Source organism: Procambarus clarkii, chromosome 30, assembly GCF_040958095.1.
Source record: "Procambarus clarkii isolate CNS0578487 chromosome 30, FALCON_Pclarkii_2.0, whole genome shotgun sequence".
In the NCBI taxonomy this organism is placed as follows: domain Eukaryota; kingdom Metazoa; phylum Arthropoda; class Malacostraca; order Decapoda; family Cambaridae; genus Procambarus; species Procambarus clarkii.
Window position 1 is genome coordinate 5,872,623 of NC_091179.1, and position 14,048 is coordinate 5,886,670.

Sequence of the window (14,048 nt, forward strand, 5' to 3'; positions counted from 1 at the left end):
CGGACTTTGAGACAGCTCTCACTTTGGTTATTAAGGTCATCAAGAAATTTATCAATGTCCTCTGGGATTTAGTATTCCGTAAAACAGTCACTTAATTATCTTGTTTATGAGGTTTGGGCCTCATATCTGGTCTGAGTGATAAACTGTTTGTTTGATTTGCCTCTTTCCTTTCCTTGCTCATGTCGACGGTGGTAATCAGTGTCCAGAGGTCAATACATAAACTGTGTACAATATGTGTTCTGGCATCCGTGTCCAGTGCATTCAGCAGGAGATCCTAGTCTAATCCCCCACCGAGGTGAGTTGGCTGGTCATCAACCTGGATCCTAACATTTTCACTTCGCTTAACATTGAGTTACAGTTTCCGTCCATTGACATTGGTCTGATGACAGTTGGCATCAAAGTGTGGGTGTCTGGCATTAAGATCACCGACCAGCAGGGTAGGTTCTTCATTAACAAATTCGTGTAGTGTGTCAAGGTCAAGTTTATTCTGTATAGTATTATTATGTGTGCTGTCATGTACTGATCTGATGGTCTCATTGTGTCTGCTGGTATGCACTGATGTGAAGGTATCATTGTGTCTGGTGTCATGTACTGATATGATGGTCTCATTGTGTCTGCTGGTATGCACTGATGTGAAGGTATCATTGTGTCTGCTGTCATGTACTGATGTGATGGTCTCATTGTGTCTGCTGGTATGCACTGATGTGAAGGTATCATTGTGTCTGGTGTCATGTACTGATATGATGGTCTCATTGTGTCTGCTGGTATGCACTGATGTGAAGGTATCATTGTGTCTGCTGTCATGTACTGATGTGATGGTCTCATTGTGTCTGCTGGTATGCACTGATGTGATGGTATCATTGTGTCTGCTGTCATGTACTGATGTGATGGTCTCATTGTGTCTGCTGGTATGCACTGATGTGATGGTATCATTGTGTCTGCTGTCATGTACTGATGTGATGGTCTCATTGTGTCTGCTGCTATGCTCTGATGTCATGGTATCATTGTGTCTGCTGTCATATACTGATGTGATGGTCTCATTGTGTCTGCTGCTATGCACTGATGTCATGGTATCATTGTGTTTGCTGTCATGTACTGATGTGATGGTCTCATTGTGTCTGCTGGATTACTGATGTGATTGTATCAGTGTGTCTGCAGGCATTACTGATGTGATTGTATCAGTGTCTGCAGGCATGTACTGATGTGATTGTATCATTGTGTCTGCTGGCATGAACTGATGGGATGGTATCATTGTGTCTGCTGACATTACTGATGTGATTGTATCAGTGTGTCTGCTAGCATGTACTGATGTGATGATATCATTGTGTCTGCTGGCATTACTGATTTGTGTGTATCAGTGTGTCTGCAGGCATGTATTGATGTGATGGTATCATTGTGTCTGCTGGCATGAACTGATGGGATGGTATCATTGTGTCTGCTGCCATTACTGATGTGATTGTATCAGTGTGTCTGCTGACATGTACTGATATGATGATATCATTGTGTCTGCTGGCATAAAATGATGAGATGGCATCATTGTGTCTGCTGGCATTACTGATGTGATTTTATAAGTGTGTCTGCTGGCATGTACTGATGTGATGATATCATTGTGTCTGCTGGCATTACTGATGTGATTGTATCAGTGTGTCTGCCGGCATGTACTGATGTGATGGTGTCATTGTGTCTGTTGGCATTACTGATGTGATGATATCGTTGTGTCTACTGGCATGTACTGATGTGATGGTATCATTGTGTCTGCTAGCATGCCCTGATGTGATGGTATCATTATGTCTGCTAGCATTCATTGATGTGATGGTATCATTGTGTCTGCTGTCATTTACTGATGTGATGGTATCATTGTGTCTGCTGTCATTTACTGATGTGATGGTATCATTGTGTCTGCTGTCATGAACTGATGTGATGGTATCGTTGTGTCTGCTGTCACGTATTGATGTGATAGTATCATTGTGTCTGCTGTCATGTACTGATGTGATGGTATCAGTGTGTCTGCAGGCATGTACTGATGTGATGGTGTCATTGTGTCTGCTGGCATTAATGATGTGATAATATCGTTGTGTCTGCTAGCATGCACTGATGTGATGGTATCATTATGTCTGCAGGCATGCACTGATGTAATGATATCATTGTGTCTGCTGGCATGTACCTTGGTAGCACATATTATGATACATTTCAACACAAATTGGAACGCATATTATGATACATTACATCACATATTATGACATGACACATATTGAAGCACATATTATGATACATTACAACATATATTATGACATGACAAATATTGTAGCGCATATTATGACATTCAGTCGTATTTTATGATACATTATACTAAATATTGTGACACATATAATGCAATGTATCACATATGTTTTAGTGCGATACAACGTATCACATATGTTATAATGTGATTCATAATGCATATGTGATTATATTACATTAACGCATATGTCTTAATGTAATTATCATATATTTTACATTTTATGACATTAGGCACGTATAATGACAAATTATTAATATAGCACACTGCATGGCACAAAGTATAATATAGCACACAGCATGGCACATTATAGCATATATTGAAACACATATTGTAGTTTATATCATAGCACATATTATTTGAAACACATATTATTTGTAACACATATTATTTGTATCACATATTATTTGTGACACATATTATGATACATAATATAGCATGTCTTATGACATACTAAGGTACATATTACATATACAGACAAGCACCTATTATGCCATATAACATAGCTCACGTCTCTATAGCTCAAAGTATATTTATTTTTATATTATGATTCATTTTATCACATATTATGATTATGGTAGCATATAATGATGTACTGATTGATTCATTATACCATTAGTGATTGATTGATACTCTTGTGATTATATTTTATAATATACCATGAATCATCTTATCACTTTGTAATTCATTGTCATATATTATGGTTCATTGTGCCACGTATTAGGGTAAATATAACACATAATATGGCATATACAACATAATATATTATGCTACACATATTGTGGGAACCGACCTGTGAGATTTATATTTATTTAATTTATATGAATTTATATTTACGTTAATTTATATACTTCGATAGCAATTTGTATGATGTTAAGTGGACTGTATTTCTGCAATAATCTCACAAATCGATCCTCTACACATTAGGGGGGGTTTATATTAAATTTATATATATGCAGCCAATCAAACTACAGTAATAACTACACATTAGTGTACATTGAAGAGGTTCCTTATCTTATTGTACAGCAGGCCTTAGTCCACCAGATATAACTAGGATGTAGACACCGAATTATCCTCTTTGAGGTAGCTTCCATCACCCAGTAACTGGTACACAAAGTATGCTTCCTCGTCTTGACCTGTCAAAAGGGCGCTAGCTATGAAGCCAGAATCCTAATATATGACAGCTATATCAGAGAAAACACTGTACAAGGAACCATAAAGACCTAGGCTTAATTACCTTTTATTAAAAGGCAGTTCGTATTCTAACTGGCACGCCCCTATCTAATGACATTAATGGCCATAAATGATAGATAAATGGGTTTCGGCAGAACACTTAACTTGTATTTGTTGACAGCGTGTTGATGATGGTACACCTTTGGCTTCCATAACACTTCGTCCAAGTAAAATTAACAGAGGCCGAATTGCTCCCGTGCCTCTGGTCTAAGTACAATAACAATGGCTGACCACTCCCTCCTCACTGACGCTACTGGCCTACATTGTCCAGATGACAGTAAGTGATAGAAGGGTCACATTTACTCTATTTTAATTCTGATAATTAAGTTAATTTATATGAGATGTTTTTATGATGGTAAAGTCCAAAGACTAATGTATTTAAGAATAATTCCCACCATAATAGGTGGTGAATTTATAATAGTATGTGGTAATGATATCCCGTTTTCTATAGACGGAAATTCCAATACAAGTTACATTTTCTGTGGGTTAGCTTGTTTATACAACACAGCAATATTATCTGCCTGTATGATATTATTAAATGGTGTCGGATTTTCCGACACATATCAGCCCATCATTGTGTATAATGCATATTTTATGTCACATTCTGTAGAACACAATATTTCAGTTAATGTTTCATATTATAGCATAATATGTCACATTATGTTACATACTATAGCATATATTCGACATATTATGGTAGATAATACATAAAATATCCATCAAAATGGTAAGAATGCAAAACATTGCATAAAGGAAACAAGGGGTCAGGAATTCGGATACATACTGATATTCAGAATCTGTTCTGCACACATGTCGCTGTCTTCACTATATGTTTGTTGAGAGCAGGATTGGAGTATGTAATTCGTCATCAAAATTGCGAAGATTATCCAGCAGACAATTTTCAGGACGGCACGGATCTGATGAATTATTGTGTCGTTACTAAGGGAAGATGGCTTAGTTTATCATTACTACAGCTATTACTTATGCAGACTTCTTTGTGTGACCTAAAAATAGCATAATAATAATAATAAAAAATAATAATAATAATAATAATAATAATAATAATAATAATAATAATAATAATTATAATAATAGCTATTTGTGTTGTATACAGATAGCTATTATTATTATTATACAGAACTATAGCTATTATTATATAGCTGTAATAATAGCTATATTTCTGTGTTGTATCACAGAAATCCTCGAAAGGTACAGCGATAGCAGGCGGCTCGACATATGCGAGGCACTACACATCAAAAAGTCAATACCAGCAATCAACAGCCAATTAATGCACAACTATATTCTATCCACTTCAAGACTCCGATCCAATATAGAAGCATCAAGAGGAAGAATACTCGGCAGGCCCTCTGCAGTTACTTCCATTCTTATGCTCTCATATCCAATATATATATATTTTTTAAACCAAAAAGGGATACCACCTCTGGTGCAGGTATAGGGACCCATAGCCTCGGAGAAGAAAATAATGAGTACTCAGAGAAAACTTTGTGGATCCTCACCGAACACTGATATTTTCTTCTCCTAACACCCCCTATTCTTTTAATATGTGTGTATATATCTAACTTTAATTTAAAATTTCATTACACAAAAAGTGTTACAACAATAGTTACATGCAAGATACAAGACTACTTGTCACAAGTTGTACAGATCCTCCAGCTCCTCAGATGGCGGGCAGGAACCATGGATGCAGTGAGCATTTCCTCTCTGGATCGCACACTAAGGCGCTGAAAGAGAAAATTGGCGGCTCTAGGGTTTCTAGTTGTTTCAATTAGTTTGGACCCCAGCTCCCTCAAAAAACTTGCAGCACTTTTACCCCAGGCACCAAGTGTCTCTGAGGCAATGGGGACAAAATTGTTGTGGTGATTAAGGTCTCCGTATTTACATGACTTGGCTGCTTCCCGGTGATTGGCAGCACCTCCTGCTTGTGCTGCACTGACGTTAACATAGGTGTTGGCTAAGGTTGATACGCAAGTGTAGTCCAATATATATCTCTTGAGGTTATCTTGAGATGATTTTGGGGCTTAGTATCCCTGCGGCCCGGTCCTCGACCAGGCCTCCACCCCGCAGGAAGCAGACCGTGACAGCTGACTCCCCCTTGATAAGAAAATTGCCGACCTTAAGAGGATGGATGGGAGGATTGAGGATATTGATGCTCATGATGCACTCTACCTCATCACCAGATGTCTGTCCCTCCCCAGGTTAACTTACTTTCTGAGGTGTTCACCATCTTACCGTAGCCAAAAACTAAGTGAGTATGACCGGTTACTGAAATCAATGCTAGAAAAAGCCCTTAACCTCTCTCTCGATGACCTACAGTGGAAACAAGCCTCTCTTCCCGTAAGACTTGGGGGCCTCGGAGTTCGAACAGCAACGCAAATCGCTGTTCCAGCCTTCCTGTCCTCCTTATCAGCATCCGACGACCTTGTGAATGAAATTCTACCTGCCCACTTACATCAGCTGGCAGGTGTACATGATCCCAATTTTACACGCTGTGCCACAGAGTGGGCCTCTCGTGCAAACCAATCACCTCAACCACCATCCCTAAAAGCCCACAAGCAATCCAGCTGGGATGGCCCCATTGTAGACCAAGTTGCTGCAGAGTGCCTAGGTGCTGCAACAACACAACATGACATTGCTCGCCTCACAGCGAGCAATGTCATGTTGTGTTGTTGCAGCAATGCCAGCGAGCAATGTCAGCGAGCAATGTCAGTAGCAGCACCACATGCAGGGGATTTCCTGTTAGCAACCCCAATGTCGGCAACTGGCACGCATCTCACACCACACGCCCTCCGAATTGCTGTGGCCCTCCGCCTTGCTGCCCCAATCCACACCAGATATAGGTGTATTTGTGGCGAGGTGGTGGCTGACAGGTACGGCCACCATGGCCTACTCTGCCAAAGCACAGAGGGATGGCACTCGAGGCACAGTGAAGTTAACGACATCATCAAGAGGAGCCTCACCACAGCTGGATACCCAGCTGAATGAGAGCCCCGTTACCTAGCGCCCCGTAACTCTGATGCTCTTATTGGTCGCCCGGATGGTATCACAGTGAACCGCTGGAAGAATGGCAAGCAGTTGGTATGGGACTACACGTGCGTATCAACCCTGGCTAACACCTACATTAACCTCAGTGTTGCACAACCAGGTGGCACTGCCACCCACAGGGAAGCAGCCAAATCCCGTAAGTATGGAGAACTGGATCACCACTACAATTTTGTCCCCATTGCTTCTGAGACACTCGGCGCCTGGGGTAAAAGTGCTACCAGTTTTTTGAAGGAACTGGGTTCTAGGCTCATTGAAACAACAAGGGACCCAAGAGCTGCAAGCTTTCTTTTCCAGCGCCTCAGTGTGGCGATACAGAGGAGAAATGCGCACTGCATCCAGGGTTCCTGCCCGCCATCTGAGGAGCTGGAGGAACTCGACAACCTATGATAACCATCTTTGTAACCCATATGTAACTCCTTTTTTGTAACAAAGTTCAAATAAAGTAAATATATATGTGTACATACAAAAGAATGGGGGTGGTAGGAGAAGATAATATTAGTGTTCAGTGAGAAACCACAAGGTCTCCTCTGAATACTTTTTATTTTCTTCTCCGAGGCTATGGGTCCAAACTTTATATATATATATATATATATATATATATATATATATATATATATATATATATATATATATATATATATATATATATATATATATATATATTAGTATATTTTGGTAGCAGTCTTTCCTGTAGACATATATTATTAAATATGACCGAAAAAGTAAGAAAAGTTTCTCATGAGAAACTCTCCAGACACAAAACAGAACGCTTTAAAAGAGACTAACGTCGTCTATGCCTTCAAATGCCCTCTTGGGGACTGTAAGCTCCAAAAAACCCCGTATATAGGCAAGACAACAACATCTCTTTCTAGGCGTTTAACGATGCATAAGCAACAGGGCTCCATTAAGGAACATATAATCTCTTCCCACAACCAAACCATCGCCAGAGAAATCCTAGTAAACAACACAGAAATCATCGATAGATACAGCGATAGCAGGCGGCTTGACGTTTGCGAGGCACTACACATCAAGAAGTCAACACCAGCAATCAACAGCCAATTATTGCACAACTATATTCTACCCACCTCAAGACTCTGCTCCAATATAGAAGCATCAAGAAATATGGACCAATAGGCTTTCTACAAACACTTCTATTCAATATCCATTGTTTCGTGTTCTGTCTTGTGTTGATGAAATTAATACCCTATTAATACTCTTGTTCTGTCTTGTGTTGATGAAATTAATACTCTATTAATACCACATCTTGTTCTGTCTTGTGTTAATGCCACATCACCCCTTCCACCTCACGCAAATGTAGATATAAAATCGGAGATGCGTAAGTTCTATTCAGTTGTGTATTTGTGAACTAAAGTCTTTGAAAATGTAATAAGTTTTACGAAACGCGCTCGTGTCGCGTCAGACTAGAAATAAAAATGAATTTTGGAGAATTGATTTTTGATTTACCTCCAACAGTGAAACGAAATGTACGAAAGATTGAGAAAATTCGTGTTAGAATTATTAATCTTACTTTTTCGGTCATATTTAATAATATATATATATATATATATATATATATATATATATATATATATATATATATATATATATATATATATATATATATATATATATATATATATATATGTATATATATATATATATAACTGAAAACTCACACCCCAGTTGCATATGTCCTGGGGACCATTCAGGCTTGTTCGCATATATATATATATATATATATATATATATATATATATATATATATATATATATATATATATATATATATATATATATGTATATATATATATATATATATATGCAAGGCCCGATTTGCCTAATAAGCCAAGTTTTCCTGAATTAATATATTTTCTCTAGTTTTTTTCTTATGAAATGATAAAGCTACCCATTTCATTATGTATGAGGTCAAATTTTTTTTATTGAAGTTAAAATTAACGTAGATATATGACCAAACCTAACCAACCCTACCTAACCTAACCTAACCTATCTTTATTGGTTAGGTTAGGTTAGGTTGCCGAAAAAGTTAGGTTAGGTTAGGTTAGGTAGGTTAGGTAGTCGAAAAATAATTTATTCATGAAAACTTGGCTTATTAGGCAAATTGGGCCTTGCATAGTAGGCTGAGAAGTGCGTTCTGGCTACTAGGTACGGCATATATATATATATATATATATATATATATATATATATATATATATATATATATATATATATATATATATATATATATTTATATATATATATGTTTATATACATATATATATATATATATATATATATGTCGTACCTAATAGCCAGAACGCATTCTCAGCCTAATATGCAAGGCCCGATTTGCCTAATAAGCCAAGTTTTCATGAATTAATTGTTTTTCGACGACCTAACCTACCTAACCTAACCTAACCTAACTTTTTCGGCTACCTAACCTAACCTAACCTATAAAGATAGGTTAGGTTAGGTTAGGTAGGGTTGGTTAGGTTTGGTCATATATCTACGTTAATTTTAACTAAAATTAAAAAAAAATTACCTCATACATAATGAAATGGGTAGCTTTATCTTTTCATAAGAAAAAAATTAGAGAAAATATATTAATTCACGAAAACTTGGCTTATTAGGCAAATTTGGCCTTGCATAGTAGGCTGACAAGTGCGTTCTGGCTACTAGGTACGACATATATATATACATATATATATATATATATATATATATATATATATATATATATATATATATATATATATATATATATATATATATTATTAAATATGACCGAAAAAGTAAGATTAATAAATCTAACACGAATTTTCTCAATCTTTCGTACATTTCTTTTCACTGTTGGAGATAATTCAAAAATCAATTCTCTAAAATTCATTTTTATTTCTAGCCTGACGCGACACTTGAGCGCGTTTCGTAAAACTTATTACATTTTCAAAGACTTTACACATACACAACTGAAAAGAACTTACATATCTCCGATTTGTTTATATCTACATTTGAGTGAGGTGGATGGGGTGAGGTGGTATTTAATATGGTATTAATTTCATCAACACAAGACAGAACACGAAACATTGGGTATTGAAATGGAAGTGATTGTAGAAAGCCAATTGGTCCATATTTCTTGATGCTTCTATATTGGAGCGGAGTCTTGAGGTGGGTAGAATATAGTTGTGCATTAATTGGCTGTTGATTGCTGGTGTTGACTTCTTAATGTGCAGTGCCTCGCAAACGTCAAGCCGTCTGCTATCGCTGTATCTATCGATGATTTCTGCGTTGTTTACTAGGATTTCTCTGGCGATGGTTTGGTTGTGGGAAAAGATTATATGTTCCTTAATGGAGCCCTGCTGCTTATGCATCGTTAAACGCCTAGAAAGAGATGTTGTTGTCTTGCCTATATACTGTTTTTTTTTGGAGCTTACAGTCCCCAAGTGGGCATTTGAAGGCATAGACGACGTTGGTCTCTTTTAAAGCGTTCTGCTTTGTGTCTGGAGAGTTTCTCATGAGTAGGCTGGCCGTTTTTCTGGTTTTATAGTAAATCGTCAGTTGTATCCTCTGATTTTTGTCTGTAGGGATAACGTTTCTATTGACAATATCTTTCAGGACCCTTTCCACCGTTTTATGAGCTGTGGAAAAGAAGTTCCTGTAAAATAGTCTAATAGGGGGTATAGGTGTTGTGTACACAACACCTGGGGGTAAGTGGTTCAAATAGCTTTGGCTATCACTTCCTTATGTCCGGTCGTGATGGTCAAGTGGATTAAGGCGTCCTGTACATACCAGTTGTGTTGCTCCTGGCAGTATGGGTTCGAGTCACTTCTGGGGTGTGAGTTTTCAGTTGCATATAGTCCTGGGGACCATTCAGGCTTGTTCGCATATATATATTGTTACGATAATCTCCTTCAAGAGAGATTTGGCCTGCTCTTTCCTATCATCATGTTACTTCAGTACATCTACAACATCTAGATACTACAAGCAAGTGTAGTACATATTGAGTAAAAAACTTTTCTGCCAGGCGCATATGTATCAGACACTCGCTTTCCACCTCCCCCCTCCACCTTCGTCGATCACCAAACCATCACTTCCAGCCAGCACACTTCTGATTGGTGAATCGACGTCTGCACCTCTGCACTTCAGCACCATCTACATAACCGATGACTGAGCTTGCACCAGCCATTGAATTTAGGATATTCTGTGCTCACAAAGCTGACACACCTACATAATACGCTCTGTGTACTAGTGGATGTGTTCAGCCAGCAAATATTCTCAGTACCTGTTAATTCATTTTTTGTCTTCATTCATTTTAGAGTAACATAACCACTGTTTTATTTTATATTATTTTTGACTTTATAATCTTGTTTGTTTGCACTGTACATAGCCAAGGGATTATCTTTGTTCATATTTATTTTCAAGTTGATTAAAGTTTCATTGTTCATATGATTTGTTTTGCGTGTTTTCCCTTACTTTACCACAGGAGGCAACATCCACACAGTCAACTTTTTTTTGTAAATGTGATTGGCATTGACACCAGCCATTAGGAGGACTGCCAAACACCTACACTTCTTTTTTCCATCACATTTAATGGGGGCCTGTCCGGGAGCCTCACTCAGATACTGATACTAAAACATTAATTTGTGTTAAGTGTACTTGGCCTTGATATAGTTGCTTTTCAATATTTTCATAACTTTTAATATTTATATGGTGCTGTGTATTTTGTGCATTCCGAGGGTAACATATTGTGAGTGTTGGATAACTGTGGAGACTGGAGGCCTCAGTCATTCTCTTAATTGGTCGTCCATCCCTCAGTGTTATTACTCGTGTATTCCACCTTTTTCATCCCTAGGATATTTCTCAAATTCAGACAGATCGTCATTTTGGTACCCTGGTACTTTGGTTTGTCTTCGGGCCATGCACCCTATCTTCTGCAATCTGACCAAAGTAGGATACAGAGGGCCATAGTTCCTCTAGCACGGACTACGCTGTTGAGTTGGGACATCAACAGCAGTTCTCGTCACCAGTTGACACTCGCACCCCTACACGTCGGTCAGAGAAGATGATATTTACTCAGGTAGGGAATTAGCTTTCTTTTTTCAGAGCACAAAGAACGCTAATTCTGTAAATATCATATAGTTAAGTAGGAAACCCCTTGCTTCTGTCCTATAGAGACCCGGCAAGGTATCCCTACACTCTTGGACTACCCTTTCAATTTTGAAACAATTAAAAGTTTCATTTGTTTTAGAAACTATCGGTTTCATTTATTTAGTAGGATTTTCTTGCCCTTATTCTCTTATATTGAGTACCAGGTACAAGATTTCCTGCGATTATTTAACATCTAATATTAACGTTAATTGTTAACGATTAAATTTCCACAGGATAGTTACCAGTTGCCACGTCATCCTGTTACTGACACTTATAATATCACAGGTATATTCGCTGTACATTTATTTGCTGTCTCAAAATGTTTCGTCTCCCAGCATTTCGTAGTGATCCAGCAAGTGAAGTAGGGAACTTAATTCATGCCAGGAAGACCGAATTACAAACTGTAGCACATGAGTAGCACCTAGATGTTCCCCATGGAGCCAACAAAAGTGACTTGCACAACATTATCTTGGACCACCTCTTAGATGAAGGAATTATAGACTCTGATTGTCAGGAGATATATTTTTCCTGCTCTTTCGTGCACTGAATGAAGTACGAAATTGCATAGTGCACCGTGATTCAACTGTCTGAATATAACTTTTCCGCAGTCGTGTTGGGTGTCGTTGGACAGCCCGTGGCATTTGCTAGCCATTGATGTCATTCTGATCGCTGTATCAGGTCTGTGAAGGAAATTACAGGAGGGAGTTGATTTCAGGGAAATTTTTGTACAAGTGTAGAGAGGGAGGTATATGGGGTTAACGGCTGTAGACCACCCCCCCCCTATCACGTGTCCACCTCGTGAGAGAGGGGGTAGCGTCATGGGGCAGGTGAGCCATTGGCCAGGGCTCCTGGGCCTCAGGAATGCTGAACCGTGATTGGTCAAGACGCTGAGGGGTGCCACATGGTACCCCAGGGGCAGTCTTGGCAGGAAAAAATATTCTTACCTAGAACGTTGCTATGGGAGGACGTAATTTTCTGTGCTAGGCCAAGCATCGGGAAATACTGCCTGCAACGTTACTAAAGTCACGCCTATCATCTTGCTATCTTTCCGTGTGCCGTCCGTAAGAATCCAGTAGTTCGGAAAGGGGCATGTACCGAACCAGTGTGAACTTTGTCATCTAGCCGCGTGATCGTGAGATGCCATCTTAGAGCAACTGGACTGAGTGAGGCTGTTAATTATCGGGCTAGGAAAGTGACATCCTCTGTCTATCGTATCTGTGCTTGAAGGTACTGCAGTGAGACATGCTAGAGAAGGTTTCAATGTTATGAGAGAAACCTTAAAAGTTCTAATTCTGAGGAATTAGAAAGGAACATTGAAGGACTCCGTCTCGGGTCTCGTGTACCGTCGTATCCTGGGGTACCTTGTCAAGTGGAAGGGTGTGGTACCGCATCCCATCTGTTGTGCGCGCACCCTGGTCTGCCTAAGCCGGCATGTTCGCGCCACCTGGTCTCTGTGTGTGGAGCTAACCCCGTGGTCTAGGACCCTGTGCTCCAACTGACCACGTGTAGGATGTGAGGACGCCTACGTCATCATCCAGCAGCAGAACTGGGAGTGAGGGTGACGTGTATGTGAGTGAATGTGTGTTGCGGGCCCAGGAGATTGATGTAAGTACACTGTTTCCGTTTTGGGTAATAAAACTCTGAAGCTGGGTTCGCCCCCAGTGTTCCGTCTGTCCTCTGTCCCTGTGACCACGTGGTGAGGTGAATGGGAATTGGAGACGTGTGAGTTTACCATGTTTGACTTCACCAAGTTGAGGTTGGGCCCAACTATGATTTTGACGTGTGTGAGGACACCTAGAGACACATTCAGAGGTGGAGTAAAGTGAGTTATTTGCTTCTATTTTCTCTATGTGCCGTGTATGTAATTCGATCCCCTTTTTCAGCAGTGAAAGTGGTAACAGGGAGGTTTCCCTTGGTTATAAATAATTTCCATTATTATATTGGCCAGCGCTATTTTACTGTTGTGTTGTGGTAAAGTGTGAATTATTGGTAGATAATTTACTGGGGGAAGTCATTTACAAGTTTTGCCGTGAGTGGCAAGGATGTACTGTGTTGTACTGTGTGTAAACTGCAGACAAGTTTGTCCTTGGTGGAAGGCGTTGTGTACTGTGCAGGATTCCGTGAGAATTAAAGTCAGTTAACGTCACCGGGGGTCACGATTTACTTAACGAGGTCACTTGTTTCGTTGAACATTGTTGTGATTAATGTAGAGACGTGTAAAGGCAACAGTCACAGTGAAGTTCACGCAGTGGAGGAATTGTCAAGTGAAGACTAACGTAGTGTTAACGATTTAACAAGCTGTCGTTAATTGATTGATTAAATTAAGGGG

General features: G+C 39.1%; 1 protein-coding gene across 1 annotated transcript in view; it reads right to left on the reverse strand.

The window, feature by feature from the left end:
- LOC123752354 (uncharacterized) overlaps positions 1-14,048 on the reverse strand; it is a 133,023-nt gene that overhangs the window by 48,375 nt on the left and 70,600 nt on the right. Inside the window, exon 3 of the mRNA XM_069333851.1 lies at positions 4,296-4,428. Within this exon, the coding sequence (XP_069189952.1) occupies positions 4,296-4,428 (133 nt within the window). The remainder of the gene's footprint in view (positions 1-4,295; positions 4,429-14,048) is intronic.